Consider the following 15,239-nt stretch of genomic DNA (forward strand, 5'->3'; position numbering starts at 1 on the left):
TTGGCAGTGTTTGATTTGACACAATACATTGATAGCTGAGCGCTCTCCTGTCGACTCTGGTACACCTGCAGAATGAGAAACACAGACTGAGTCAATGAGAGAGTGTCTGCCATAGACTCACCGCTGCAAAGTCACCATGGGAAGTAGACCTAAGTATGCTGACTTCAGGTATGCCATTCACGGAACTGAAGCTGCATCTCTTAGATCAATGGCCTGCGGTAGCGTAGGCTAGGCCAAACTGCACCTTACCTCAGTACTTAGAGGATCTGGAAACATCAGCATGTTTAGGTAAGTATTTTGGCCAGTGGAAATTTGTACCATTTAGAAACTTCCTACATTCCTGTTTCCTAGAAAAGTGCTACCACGACGACCCTGGCAAAAGCATGACCATGCTGCCTCAGCGCTCCAGCATCAGCTCTTCATAGAATCATAGAAAAGTTGAGCTGGAAGGGACTTCAAGAGGTCATCTCTAGTCTAGTGCTTCTCAACATTTTTGATACCAGGGACTGGTTTGCTGCCTTCCCAAATTATGTCAGCAGGATCTCGGGGACCAGCAACAGCCCACAGAGTGGCCATTGAGAAACACTGCTGTAGTCCATCCCCATGTGCTGAAGCAAGTATATTCAGACGCATATTTGTCTAACCTGTTCTTAAAAGCCTCCAATGATAGGCATTCTATAACCTCCCTTGGAAGCCTATTCCATTCCTATTCTAATAATATCCATATCATTAGAAAGCTTTCTTTGACATCTAACCTAAATCTTCCTCACTGCAGATTAAGGCCAATTCTCCTCCCACCTACAGTGTACATGGAGACCAACTGATCACCAGCTTCTTCACAAGAGCCCATAACATAGTTCAAGACTTATAAAGCTCTCCTTCACTACTTCTTCAGTCTTCATTTCTCAAGACAAAACAGGCCTAGATGGTGTTTTTTTTAGACAGTCACATTTAACAATGGAGAGAACATGAGCTGATTGCCACCACCAGCACTCACACCACCTGTGTTAGGATGCTGTTATGCAAGGACTATTGAAAAAGATCAGGCTAACTCCACTTGCATTGCTCCAACATCACAGGCCTGAAGTTTACCAGAATGGTGGAGAACTAGGGCACCATAATACCACCTCGAACGACAGCTCATTTACACTTCAGGTAGAACTGATATTGTTCCTCTTAAAATATCAGTTAGCATCAGAACAAAGACGGAAAAGGGTTATTGGATCATTTAGACCATCTCTGAACCAGCACAGGATTGTTCCCTACAGGATATGTATAGAACAGTAGAAGTTTGAAGAGCAACAGACCCAACATGTGGCTCCGATACCCACCCTGTGATGAATAATACCATGTTCTACCAGCTGAGACCAGACTGTAGCCAGAGCACTGGATACCATGTCTCAGAAAAGGAGAGGACTATATTTGAGAAGAGCAGAGCAATTAGATGAGGAAACTAAAATATCCCAACCAACTAATCAGCAAACGAAAATATGTGAAGAAAATTAGCAATACAGTTCGAACCTCTTTCGTCTGGCAACCTCAGGACTTAACCAGTTCCAGACAGGAGAATTTGCTGGACCACAGGAGGTCAATATTGTCTAGCACATTATCAACACTCCCATTGCTTACTGGGATCTTAGAAGACATTTAGGGGTAAATTACAACTAAATAACATCACGGAACACTGAGAGCCAGGACTGGTGGCTGTAAACAAACTTTGTGGGACCCCAGGAAACTTGGTCACGCCCACCATAAGTGGTCGTCCAGCTAACTAAAATCATGCCAGATTACAGATGTAGCCAGATTAAAGAGGTTCAACCTGTATTACAAACTACTGTGCCTCCTCACTAAAGACTCAATAACTAGAGAGTAAACAAACACATTAGGACACCTGTGAGCAATGGTACAGAGGCAAACATTTCCTGCCATGGGCAGCTGAACACAGAACACAGCGATAAACAACTGGAAACTAGGGCAAGGGCAGAGAGAATTGAAACCAAAGGTGTTTACACAGAACTTCTTAGGAATGGCTAAAGCTAAAAATAGGCCAGCTGAATAAAGCAAAAAAGTTTTTTTCTACATAGCAGAATCCCAAGAGAGCACAAACTGAACACTTCCCACTTTGCTAAGAAGAAAATTGTAATCGCAAGACTTATTTAATATCAAATGCTTACAGCAGCTGCAGCAGAGAAACAGATGGAGAGTCACTAAGGCCCTGATGCAGCAAAACTGCGTATGCCCAGCTCTATACAGCAAAGCACTTATTTGTGGCAGACCAGAGATAGATTTACGAGATACAGAATACAAAAGAGTGAACAAGGCAGAGCCTCCTGTCCCAGGAACATAAAGGAGATTTCTTGTTCAAGAATTAGCACAGCCTGCACTGAGAACAGTTCCCTGAGAACAACCAGGCCTGTAAAAAGTGAAGGGAATAGAAATCAGCCAAAGCTCTTCACTTATGTCTGTGGAGTCCTCCCCTCAGTGATATCAACCGCCTCAGTGGAGGAAGGTGGGATTTGGAAACGTGGGCAAACCACACAGACAGCCACAATTGTCCATGAGCTTCCCGCAAGGGCAGATTTACAAAGATAGCAGTGTACTCATGAGATAAGGCCATCCCACTACACTTGGAGATTCGATCTGGACTATAGGTAAGATCACCAAATAGCCCGGCTTTAAGCCTATCTGAAACCTACAAACGTAGCCTGAAATGCAACAGTGTATTGCACTGACAATTTATTCATCATGGTGGCCTGTCCGTCTGTGCACATCTCACTGTCTGCTTCAATGGGTCTGGTTTTTTGGCAATTTTGTATTCAGGCAGTGGGGCCAACAGCCACTGTGGGCTCTGAGGCAAAGTGGAAGGGAGCCCTGGCTCTGCACCCAGGAAAGGGTGGGGCCAAGGGAGGAAGGGGGAGGGCCAAAGGCAGTTTGGCCTTAGCGCAGCTCAGATTTTAGCTCTGGTTCCCTCTACATGCTTGGAGCTGTGTGGCACAGCGGTGCCATGACACTTCAAAGGGGCCCAAAGCTCTGACCACCACTGTCAAGGTAGCAGTGGAGGCACCTGGAGTTCCAGGGCAACTGCTTCCTTTGCCTTCTGTCCCCATCGCTTATCAGTGGGCGTGTGTTCAGGATGTGAGATCATACCAATCTAGGGCTACAAGGGATCTTCAAAAGTTGTGGAGTCTTGGCTGTTTCACTGAGGCAAGACCCAGCAAACCTCCCTCTTGCAGTTTGTTCTTAAAAGCTTCCAGTGACAGAAATTCCCCAGTCTCTCTTCCAGAATTTAACTACTTTTACCATTGGCGAGCTGTTCCTAATATTTAACCTAGCTCTTAGCTGCTGCAGAGCCATCTCATTACTTGTCTTCCCTTCCAGGGACTAATCACCACTCTCCTTCTAAAGTGCCCCCTTGGCCTTCTTTTCTGGGACTAAACAAATTTGGGTTTTTTAAAATGTTTTTTCATAGACCGGGTTTCCTAAACCTTTGGATATCCCTTTTGCTCTCCTCTGAACTTTCTTTAATTTTTCCACATCTTTCACACAGACTTGAGCACAGAACTCCAGCTGAAGCCTCACCAGTCCTGAGCTGAGTGGGACAATTACCTTCCATGTCTTACATATGACACTCTTGCTAATATAAGTCAGAATCATATTAGCTTTTTAGCAACTATATCAGTGTTGACTCATTTTCAGTTTGTGTTCCACTACAACCTCCAGATCCTTTTCAGCAAGAACACCGTGTAACCAGTTGTAGCTATGCATTGCATTTTTCCTTACTAAAAAAACTCATCTGCACTAAATTTCAGTCCAATTCTCAAATTTGTCAATGTTGATTTGAATTCTAATCCTGGCCTCCAGAATGCTCAAGAGGTTGGCATCATCCACAAATTTTTAAACATATTCTGCATTCCATTATCCATTAATACAAATATTTAATAGTACTAGACCCAGAACTAACCCCCTGTGGGACCACCTAGCAGATGCAGCCTCATGCTTTGACAACAAATCATTCGTAAGTAGCTTTGAGTAAGGATTTGCAGCCAGTTGGGCACCCACCCTACCCTACTGTAATTTCATCTACACCACATTTCTGTAATTTTCGTGAGACTGTCATAGCACTGTGTCAAAAGCCTCCAGAAAATCAAAATATATCACATCTACCACTTACCCCATGTTCCTTGGATGTCTCTGAAACACCACCCTAACAGAACAGCATTGGGAAAAAATCATTAGCTCTGTAACAGACCAAGAGTCCTTTAATCAGCCAAATTTGAGAACAGAATTACACCAGTAAAATAACATGGCTTAATAGTTAACCAGAGTGGGAACACATAACACACAAGCCACCAAGATAAACATGCACTGGAGACTACAGTATTAGAAACAAGCAAGAGAAGGTCTTCCATCCCATGAAGAATGCACCAATGCAAATACCCAAAGGGGCAAAATTGTAAATGAGAAGGCCCTCCATGGAAAAGGCCTCCTCCTTGCACGATGGTCTCTTCCAGAACTTCCCTCAGGACAAGGCAAGCTTCCTCAGGTCCAACATCATATACGGCAGAATACAGTAATGACTAAGGACTAATGACTGTTATGCACTTGCTGGCAAACAAACAGATGGAGAATTGGAATAGGAAGAGAGAGGGGCCTGGACTTCACCTGAAAAAACGCAAGTGAAATAACTCGTTCAATGATTATTAAACAGCAGGCTTCAGAAAAGACGCCTCCCTCTCTTATGTGGTTTACAACACTGTGTTCTCTAGCAGAACATACTAAATGGGGAACAAAACAGAAATATTAAAGTCTGTTGGACTACTGATGATTTTTTCCCGATGAAATTACGATGAAGGCAGGTAGCTGGTATGCATCTGATGAACCGGGTCTTTGCCCATGAAAGCTTATGCTCCAAAATATCTGTTAGTCTATAAGGTGCCACAGGACTTCTTGTGATCTTCCAACACTGTTTCAGGTATCTTACCATCCCCTCCCTTACCTGTGCTGCCATTTTATGCTGCCTCCTGTCCTGTCTTACACGGTATCCTCTTCAGGTCAGAGAATGTGCATTATTTTGTACATTGTCATGTACGTCTGTAGTGCTGCGGACATGATTAATACCAGTAACAGTCATCTTTCTAGCAGGTTAGTGCCATGGTCTAGCTTGCCTGAGGACCAAGTCTTCCTCTTCATGCTACCTTGTGGTTGCTTGTCAAGCGAAGAAAAGTTGATAAAAGTAGATATAAAACAAAGGCTTTGTAAAAGGCAGTTAGAAAAATCTGACCCAATATTTCATAAGAACAGCACCCAGCAGTGTATTTATTTTCTCTCCCTACATACGTTATACATCATACACTTGTGCAAAATGGGAAATTACTTCTTCCCAGCTTGGGCACTGAAATAGGAAAGCTTGTTCTAAACATTATGCTCTTCACTGTTGGGTTGTCCCTCTGGCACACACCTGCTGTGTTTTTCACCATATATTTCTTGACATTTCAGTGATCTGAAAAGGTACACAGTAAGTGCTATGGAGGATCAGGAACAAAAAGGCTAAGAGGTAGTATGCATCCCATCCCATTTTTAAGATGGATAGATCGCGATACACAATGAGTTTCATACAATCGAATCCCTGGGCCTTCCTAATGACACATTTCAACCAGCATAATCAAATTTGGGTGCCTAAGTACAGTCATCTGCAATCCATCCCTAGGCACAGATTTCCAAAGATATTAAGCACCCAGTGCTCTCTGAGTACAGTAGGAATTGTGGGAATTTATTTGCTACCACAGAAACTATAGCCTGCTTCAGGCACCCATGTTTGAACATTCTGGTCTTCCTCTGTCAGATCTCTAACATTCTACCCTTGTGGTAAACTGTCACGGCAACCTGTAGTCTTGGCTGGCTAAAAGGCAGTGCTTTTTTTTTGTGCTGGTACTAAGTACCAGCACCTCGGCAGCCCCAGCTGTGGGACTGGCTGGGGAGGGCAGGGCGGAAAGTCATCTGAGTACCGGCTCCTTTATTTATTTATGTATTTATTTATTTGTAAACAAAATAAAGCACTGCCATAAAGTGACTGATAGTCAGTCAGATTCTTCTGTTCTAATCTTTTTCTGAAATAGTCATTTTGAATCAGTTACAATAACTTCCATTTTTCTTTGGTAATCTCACTGTTTCCTGCACAGGCTTCACTGCAGCTGGATTGGGACTTCATCAGCCTACTTGAGCTCAAAATCTGGTCTCATAATTTAAATTTACTCTGACATGTTAATTTATGCTACCTAGCCTCAGGCTTGGGAGGATTAGATTGTTATCAATAAAATGCTGGTAAATGCCAATTTCCCCATACACACCAACCCATGAACAAATCTTTCCATTGATGATCATCGAAATTTACAGAAAAGCAAAACAAGGAAAATTCGGCTTCAGAAATTATTATAGTTTGATTTAAGGCTACTTACGTTGTACATTTTGACAAGGTATTAAACTTTGCATTAGAAAGCTTTGATTCTCTGTAAGGTCATTAAATAATTATTGTCTGATCCCTCTGGAATTTCCTAGAACTGTAAAAATTTAGACTAGATAGCAATAGAAAAACATGCTTAAAACTCAGTGTCCTGCAACTGTGGAAATTTAAAAGGATAAAAATTGAAAATTACTTAAAATAAACGTTGACTTTATTCATCAAAATTATACAGAAATACAGATTAATTCTGCCAAGCCTAGCTAGTCTATGTAAAGCTGAACGGGAGTATATAAAGTACATAGTTATCCATGAGAGAACAGCATGCTATGTACAGCACCTGTTGTATAATGCAAGGTACATATGCACATTTTCATTTGTAAATTACCTTCATTTTTAAAAGAAATCCCACAAGTTTAAGATTTCCAAGATATACAGTTATTAAATGCTCGATTCTGAGAAAACAACATTGCCATTTAAAGCTTCCACACTCACTTCCTAACTGTGCTACATAGTAGTTTATTGATCTCTCTAAAAATAAAAGGTACAGGTTACGCCTACCTAGTGCATCACCCTTGGGATCTCAGTAGACCCAACTGAGGGATTTTGCCAGACTAGGGAAGGTTAATGCTGCTGGTCACTGGCTGGCCCCCACTGGCCCTCCGGATGTAACTCCCCGAGCTCTCTGGCTGCAGCTCGCCCCAGTGCTCTGGCCCCCACTGGGGCTGCCAGGGGACATGAGTGCTCTGGCTCCAGGCCACCGTGGGGCTGCCAGAAACACCACCTCTGGCCCTGGCTTCACTTTCCTCTGAGAGGCTGCTAGCTGCTTGCCCTCCTGCCTCAGCTCTCTGGTCCAGGGACACCTCCAGTCCTGCTGGATGAGGGATGTTGATGGACCAGAGTGCAACCTGTATTACATCTCTCGCCAGATGGCCCATTTACCTGAAGCATGTTTTTCTATAAAGCAGTTTAAAATAAAAGAATAAAAAATCAAGGAAAATAAAAAGATGTCAAAAACAAATAGAACGCAAAAAAAATTTATTTTCATCAACAAAAATACAGGATACAAAATGATATTGGGCCTATTCTCTTATAGATTTAATGACAGGAATTGGATGCTACAGTTCCAACTGAAAGCATCTCCGCTAATTCATAAGGACCTCCATCTGCACCAGTCTTGCATTTGTGTCTCCTGATGTTCTGTAGGGGATCATTCCAGCAAATGTTATCAATGCACGAGCTTGGGATCGGAGTTGCTAAGAAATAAAAATAAAAGTATTGGTTACGTTAAATTAGGTCCCTCAAAACATCATTCTACTCTGAACAGTGGTTCATTTATGGACTCGTATGTTAAACATTCCCAAATCAAATAGGCACAGATAACTTTGATTTCATGCTGTTTCTCTTCCAACAATGCTTCTCTACATTTAGCAATGAAATCCAATTATTTGTGACTGTCAAACGTTGAGTCACCCATTCATTTCAAAATCCTATTGATGAAATATTTCCCTACAAAAGACTTTTTCAGCAACAGAGTATTACGCTGCTGGAAGAACAATCCTACTGATTTCCGTCACCATATCAAAGTTCTTCTTTAGATTAAAAGAAAAGAAAAAGACTGAGAAATGCAAAAATCACATCAATGCAATGAGACAGTTAATACTTTCAAAGCACAAAGCATTCAGCCACACTGCACATACATTTAGGTCTTCATTGTCATTACACTAAGGTCCTTACACCACACTGGAAGAGTGCATTACACTGCTTCACTCTGCCACGGCAGTGAAACTTGTAGCTGAGAATCAGCCTATAAAAGTCAACCACATACACAGTGACAGAAAACATGACATGAGCTATAAGGATGCTATGTTGCAACTGTAGAATGCAAAACTATTTTTCATAAATTTTCTACATTAAAAAAATGCATAAAAATGATTCACATAGCTGGAGAATGTTTCCTGGTTACAAGGTAAGTTTTGCCATATGCTGTGTGTAATAAATAAGAGGCTGGAAAAAGAGGCTTTTGTGAGCCTGCAGTAAAGTTTTCCTCTTAAACATGAAGTATCCTTAAATAGTTAAACTGAAACATTTACATGTTTAGAGACATAATGGGACTAAAGATCATTCTTCAATCTGCTGCATGAAGTGAGAAGTTGAACTAACCATGATTGTGTGGCAAATCAATGGTTAAAGAACAGCAAAATGAAGCACGATATTAGGATTCACAAACCCCAGAGATACTGAACCATATTGTGTAGATGGAAGCTGTTACAACTGCTCCTTAACCCTGTCTGGGCAAGACTATCCCTTTTCAGTACAACATTAAACAGGTTACTTGGCCAATGGAATGGAAACAGGTAGGATGGCACTAGGCAAAACCAGAGAGCATGGCTGCAACACATCACTACATTTTGATTTGGTGCTGCAGTCCTGTTGGTAATCCAACACAAGTTAAGCAATGTTGGGCAGGATATGGATAGAATCATAGAACACAAGAACTGGAAGGGACATCAAGAGGTCATCAAGTCCAGTCCCATGCCCTTATGGCAGGACCATCTACATCATCCCTGTTAGATATTCATCTAACCTGTTCTTAACTATCACCAATGATGGAGATTCTACAACCATGCGAGGCACTTTATTCCAGTAATTACCCACCCTCACAGGGAACGTTTCCCAATGTTCAACCTAAACCTCCCTTGCTGCAGTTTGAGCCCATTGCTTCTTGTCTTATCATCAGAGGCCAAGGAGGATAATTTTTCTCCCTCCTCCTTGTAACACTTTTAGGAACTTCGATATGGACGAGACACACCCAAAACCACGTAAGCAGTACTGCTGGTTATTCATACAGACACACTTCCATTCAAGGGAGCAGCAGTGTATTGAAGGGGCAATGTACAGCTGAAGTGACCTCCTAATGGTGAAGCAACGATAAGGTTCTGACACTCTACAGTCACTCAGATCCCTCTGCAATTTATGCAATAGTAGGTTAGTTCATCTATTTCATTGAATGTAAGGCCAGAAGGGACCCTCCTCCTGTATGTGACAAGTTATTAAATTTCACACACCTAGTCCTCAGTTGAGTCCAATAACCAGTTGAGTTTTACTGACTGGGTGCATCTATACTGTAACTGTGCTAACCCAGGGTGCCAGGAATCAGCAAAGCTGAAGGACTGGAGCTTGAGTTAAGCCTGGATCCAGGGTCCAAGCCCTACTGTGCTGCAAAATGATGCAGACCCCACTTGACCAGGAGTCAGAAATATCACACAATTCCATGGGACAATTTCCTTAATTCTCTCCATCCCAACAATCTGCAATCCACTCTGCTGAAAATGGAAGCCCCCACGTGGGCCCAGGGCAGGGGCCCAGGGCAGCAGCTCAGGTCAGCGCTAACTCGTTCTGTTCTCATCACTGCTCTGCAAGCACACTGTCACAGAGCTGCCTGGGTTTGCAATGGAGAACAAACAGCTCAAGCCTTTGGCCAAGCCAGCTGTTTCCTGGTAACATGCAGGGTGGGCAGTAAAGACATCCCACAGTGCAGCATGGTCCCACCACATTTCACAGGGCAAGAGGCGGCACTAGGAACTCTTGACTATAGTTACTTTAAATCAGATCTGCACACTACATAGTGGACACTGGAGCCCTGGGGTCGAGCATGGGTGAGACAAGATTTAACAGAGGATTAAGATACCATGTAGGTGCTCAAGCCCAGGGTTCCGTAATGTTGGTCAGCTGATTTGAGTCTGACCCAAAGGCCTTTCAGTCCCCAGGAGCCTAAACTGTTGTATGCCACGAATACCCAGGGTCTCTACAATGGCAGGAAAATGATTGATATATAGGATATTAATCATAGTATGCTAGCCAAATCCCAAATCAGGTGACTACCCGCTGTGCTCCATTGCGGAATCACACCTGCCCCTTCTACCACAGCCAATGTTTTTCTTCTGCTCTCCCTAAACAGTTGCATAAAGTTGCTGTGCAGACACATTTGGCCCCATGGGTGGCTGCATTTCAGTGGTGAGTGAAGTAATCAACAAGTAGAACTGTATCGGTCAAGCCTGTGAGGGTATATCGACACTTCAGAGTTATTCTGGAATAGCCTATTCCAGAGTTATTACTCCAAAATAAGCTATTCCAGAATAACACATCCACACTACAGGGAAGTTCCAACATAAGCAAAACTTATTCTGAAATGGTGCATCCACACACAACAGAGCATATTTTGAATTAGAGCCCCGGGAGCACTGTTTTGAAACAGGATATACTACGATGAATACTAATGCTAAGGAGCAGTGAATAAACATTGAGCAAATATCTTGAAAATCCACGTATTTGTCATTCGCCTTGTCTTTTCATGGGTGAGGATATGGGAGCCAACCTATTTTTAAAAAGCCGTTCCGAGCACCTGCAGCAATTCATCAGTAACATATTGAGGTTTTCGGAGAAGGTTAAAAGAAACCTAGAGGTGTTGGCATTCCATTGGCTGTAATTACTTAATGAGCATTCAGGAAGAAAATCAATGAAACAAAAAATGCAACTTCCACTTGTGCTTTGAAATAAAACTGCAAATAAAAAGAGCACAAGGGCTTTTTGACTTCATATTTTCTCTGCCAGGAGAATGCCCTTCAGCTGCTCCAAAAAGAGTTAGTAACAAATGATTGGGTGGGTTTATTACATAGCAGTGACATGTTAATTAGGCTTTCACTGCCACTGTCATTAAAACAGTGTTTTCTCACATCGTAATTTGGCTTGCTGTAAGCTGCACCTGACTGAAACTTGGCAAACACATCAGGTGGAGGCTAGTGAGGATTTTGTTTCCTTTTCCATGAAGCCAATTAATGCACAAAAAGCCTCAAACCACATTTTTGGTGATGTCATCACTAAATAAATTCCCCAAAATTGCTCTCGTTTAAAAACCTGGCTATTTAAAAAACATATTTTCAAAGGCAGCTTGGCTATGAACTGGAACTAGGAAAGCATGAAATGGTAATTATTTGAATGGAAGCAGGAAGATTGAAGAAGCAAAGAAGTCCATGTGTACTACCACTTGGTGATATTCTTACACATCCCCACTGCTTTGCACACTCGGCAATCCTACACAGGCCCCCAAATTCAGTGGCATATGGCTCACCCTGGGCACACTTCAGTGGTGATTAAGAGAATTATATTCTTCTAACTCACGGTCCCGTTCTGCCTGGAATAAGAGGAACCAACATGGCAATGGGAAACTTCATGATGTGCTGCTTTTGACATTTCCTACTGATTCTCCTTAGGAGAGGAGGAGTCCCCTACAGCAGTGTTTCTTAAACTTTCTCAGACTACAGAACACCAAGACATAATAGGTTTTATGCAGAACACCTAAGAAAATTTTCTTCAAAAAATTGTTGTCGGACCAAATAAAAAACCCCCAAAAGCAACATACACAGCAAAACCAAAATGAAGTAATTTAATCAGGTATCATAGCAGTGAAGACGTTAACATTGTCACTGGTTTTAATAACAGAAACCCTAGACCAGCAGGATGTTTCTTCCATACGCTCACGGCACACCTGCGAGTTGTTCACGGAACACCAGTGTTCCACAGAACATAGATTAAAGAAATACTGCCCTACAGTGAAGAAGCTAAGGGGCTCCAGGAGGCAGCTGCAGATTTTTAGAGGTTGTAGTGTGTCTGTGAATAAACTTTGACTCTTCGCTGGTGCCTAGCCTCTACTCGGCTTGCTGAGTTCCCCAGTACAGTGTTGGCAAGAGCCAGGCTGACAAAAGCTTTGAGCCCCCAGGGTGGAGGAAGAGTGTATTTTCCAAAGCTGCAGAGGCGGAAGTGCTCTACAAGAACTTGTGTTGGCTTTCCCTGATGATTTGCGGAAAGGTGGAGTTTGCTTCCTTCTCTCATCTACTATTCTCTTCCCCCAGCAACGTAAGCCCCCCAACAATAATGCTGGCGTCATGCCCCCTGGGTGGGGTTTCTGCATGGTAAGGAGAAAGGGAAGCATGCTAGAGAGCCATTAACTCTCTCTCTCCTTCCATGTCCCGGGGTCAAATCTGTGATACATGAGTGCCTCTTTGCAGAAGTGAGGGGCATGTGGTGGCCACAGTTCAGTGGTTATTTTACATCCCCAAGTAAATGTAACTAATTCTACAGGAGAAAGATGCATTAATTCTTGTGGAGTTATGATCAGCGTGCCTCTCTGCCTATCACAAAAGCAGCTCCACTGGAACAGGGCCTGGCAGGCATGCTGCTCCCTGCAACAGTCCATCGTAACCTCCAGTTGCACAGAAATGCGATGGTACTGAAACAGAATTCCAGCTGCGGCTTGGAAGAGAACCAAACGTCTAAGGGCCAGAACTAGGCTAGAAAACCATGGTGAATGCTTTCATGTCTGAAATACAAATGTTAAAGGATTTTAAACAGGAAAAGCAATCAGCAGCTGTCCACAATGGCAGCAGCAGGCGAATGCACACCCCGCTCAACGAACAGCTTCACAGCAAAGACACTAACGATATTAAGACTCCGGGCAAGATACTGGTTTCTTTCTATGCAAAGTCCTGCTAGCTAGCAGCTAATCCTACCAATGATCAGCCTTTTACTCCCTGAAGAACTATGCAGACTGGCTGGAATTATACCTTAGTAGAGAGGGTAGAAAACTAGACAAAACTTCTTCAGTGACTGGACTGAGCATCAACCAGGGAAAGACCAAGACATTGAGGCTCAACCAGTCCAACTTACTGGGAGGGGATGACCTGGAAGATGTGCAGCAGTTCGCCTACTTGGGGAGTACTATGAGCAGAGATGGAGGAATAGGCAAGGAGATCAATTTTAGGATAGGGAAAGCAACAGCTGCGTTCAAGACTCTTTGTCCCATATGGAGTTCACAAATAATACCATTGAAGGCAAATCTGCAGATCTTCCACACAAATGTGAAGAGTGTGCTCTTGTATGGATGCAAGACCTGGAGTACTAAAAAGTCTTCAAATCACAAGCTACAGACATTCATAAACAGATGCCTTAGACATATTCTTTGCATAAAGGCAAGACTTTGTTGCAAATGAGGAGCTTTGGAACAGAGCAGGCCAAGAACCACTTGACATTCAAATCAAGAAAAGAAAGTGGGGGTGGCTAGGCCACACTCTCAGAAAACCATCATCAAGCATGGTCAGGGAAGCTCTCAAATGGAAACTGCAAGAAAAATGCAAACAAGGAAGGCCTCGGACTACATGAAGAAGATCTACTGAGATTGAAGGACAACAACTGGGGTACTCCTGGGGTCAGCTAGGAGTTTTGCCCCAAGACAGAGTGAAGTGCAGGGGACTTGTAGATTACCTATGCTCCACACAGAGAACAAGGGTTTAGGTCAAGTAAGTCAAGGGATGGTAAAAAGCAGAACCTACACACTAACACACAGTGTGGTGAAAAATGAGCACAACACACAGCAGAAACAGAGGGCTCCACTTCAAAGCAAGGGGCTTTAGAGCTAAGGCTGCAATTTCTCTACCCATTAGTCAGTTCTGGGGGCAAATCTCACAAGTACTACATTGCATTATTCTGAGACTGCTTTGCCCGAGGTAACAGTGACACGACAGCCCAAGTGCTAAAAGTTCTTCCTTGCTTTTGCTGGTCTTGACTACAACTGTAATTTCAAAGTTGGGTTTTGTAGTCAAATATCCTATTCAATTATAGACTTTACATCAAAGCAAAAAAGTATATTACACCACCTTGATTTTTTTTTTAAAAAATGTAAACTTGAGAGCAAAATGTATCTATCGTTGTATCTGTCTCTCTAGCACTGACGTGTGAAGTCAAGCTCCAGTATTTGCCTACTATGTGATACACACGTGAAATAAAGCAGACTGTGAACTGAGTTATTAACTCTGAAAGGTGAATTGATGTTTTCCCATGAACCAGTTAAAATAAAGGCTGAGTTCCTGTACTCACATCTGCTGTGGGAGGCTTACCTGAGTAAAGACAACAAGTTTACCTCTGCTATTACTCAGCACTGAAAATTCTCTAGTTTGGCTTATATCTGTTCCTGCAGTGCCACATACCGGAGGTTTACTTCACTGCCTTTGAGTACTTTCTAAATGTTCCTAACATAATTCCATGTTTCCTTGGTATGGGAGTTTGAGAGTCATGGGGATCCCTTAAATTCTTCTTCCACCCCTCCCCACCCAGGTGTAAATGGAAACAAGACCTAGAAATCTGTTTTGCAACATCGGGGACAAAGCATTAATATTGATGACAAGAGGAAGGAGAGTCAGGTTCTTAACTGCAAACAATGTAATAGTCAAATCCATTGCATCAATCATTGCAGTTCAGTGCACTAGTTATGGGGCAATAGCTAATAAAAATTCCATAATGAGCACATTCGTTACACCTTTTTCTTGATAAGAGGCGTGCGCAGGGTCTAACTACCTTTTAAAAATGATGCAGTGCAATTTACAACAATTTTCTTTCCAAACACTATAGGGTTGAGCCTCCATAAATCTTTGTCGTTATCCTTTTTAAAGCCAGCATCCTCAGTGCAAAGTGGGAACCCTCAAGCCTGAGGCAACACAGCCCTTGGGTTATAACTCATGTCCTCAGCGGGGTCAGGTAGCTCAGTCTTAAACCTCTTCTCAGCTCGGGTCAGAGCTCTTTGAGTGTAGCTCACAGAGAAATCGAGGCTAAAACCCAGCCAACAGCCTGGGTTAACTCGGCAGTGTAGTGAGACCCTAAGCAAGCTGCCTTGCAAATGAAGAACACGTCAGTCTAAGCTCATGATTGAGGTTCATCATTACATGCATTT

The 15,239-nt window shown here is 42.8% G+C and overlaps 1 protein-coding gene across 4 annotated transcripts in view; it reads right to left on the bottom strand.

Annotated features, from left to right (window-relative positions):
* Positions 1–6,427: 6,427 nt before the first annotated feature.
* NUP93 (nucleoporin 93) overlaps positions 6,428–15,239 on the bottom strand; it is a 166,848-nt gene continuing 158,036 nt past the window's right edge. Inside the window, exon 22 of one of the 4 annotated variants that reach the window (XM_075009042.1) lies at positions 6,428–7,713. In XM_075009042.1, the coding sequence (XP_074865143.1) occupies positions 7,603–7,713 (111 nt within the window). In that variant the 3' untranslated portion in view covers positions 6,428–7,602. The remainder of the gene's footprint in view (positions 7,714–15,239) is intronic. The other 3 variants (XM_075009041.1, XM_075009044.1, XM_075009043.1) reach the window with 3 other exon arrangements.

Source organism: Carettochelys insculpta, chromosome 14, assembly GCF_033958435.1.
Source record: "Carettochelys insculpta isolate YL-2023 chromosome 14, ASM3395843v1, whole genome shotgun sequence".
Classification (NCBI taxonomy): Eukaryota; Metazoa; Chordata; order Testudines; family Carettochelyidae; genus Carettochelys; species Carettochelys insculpta.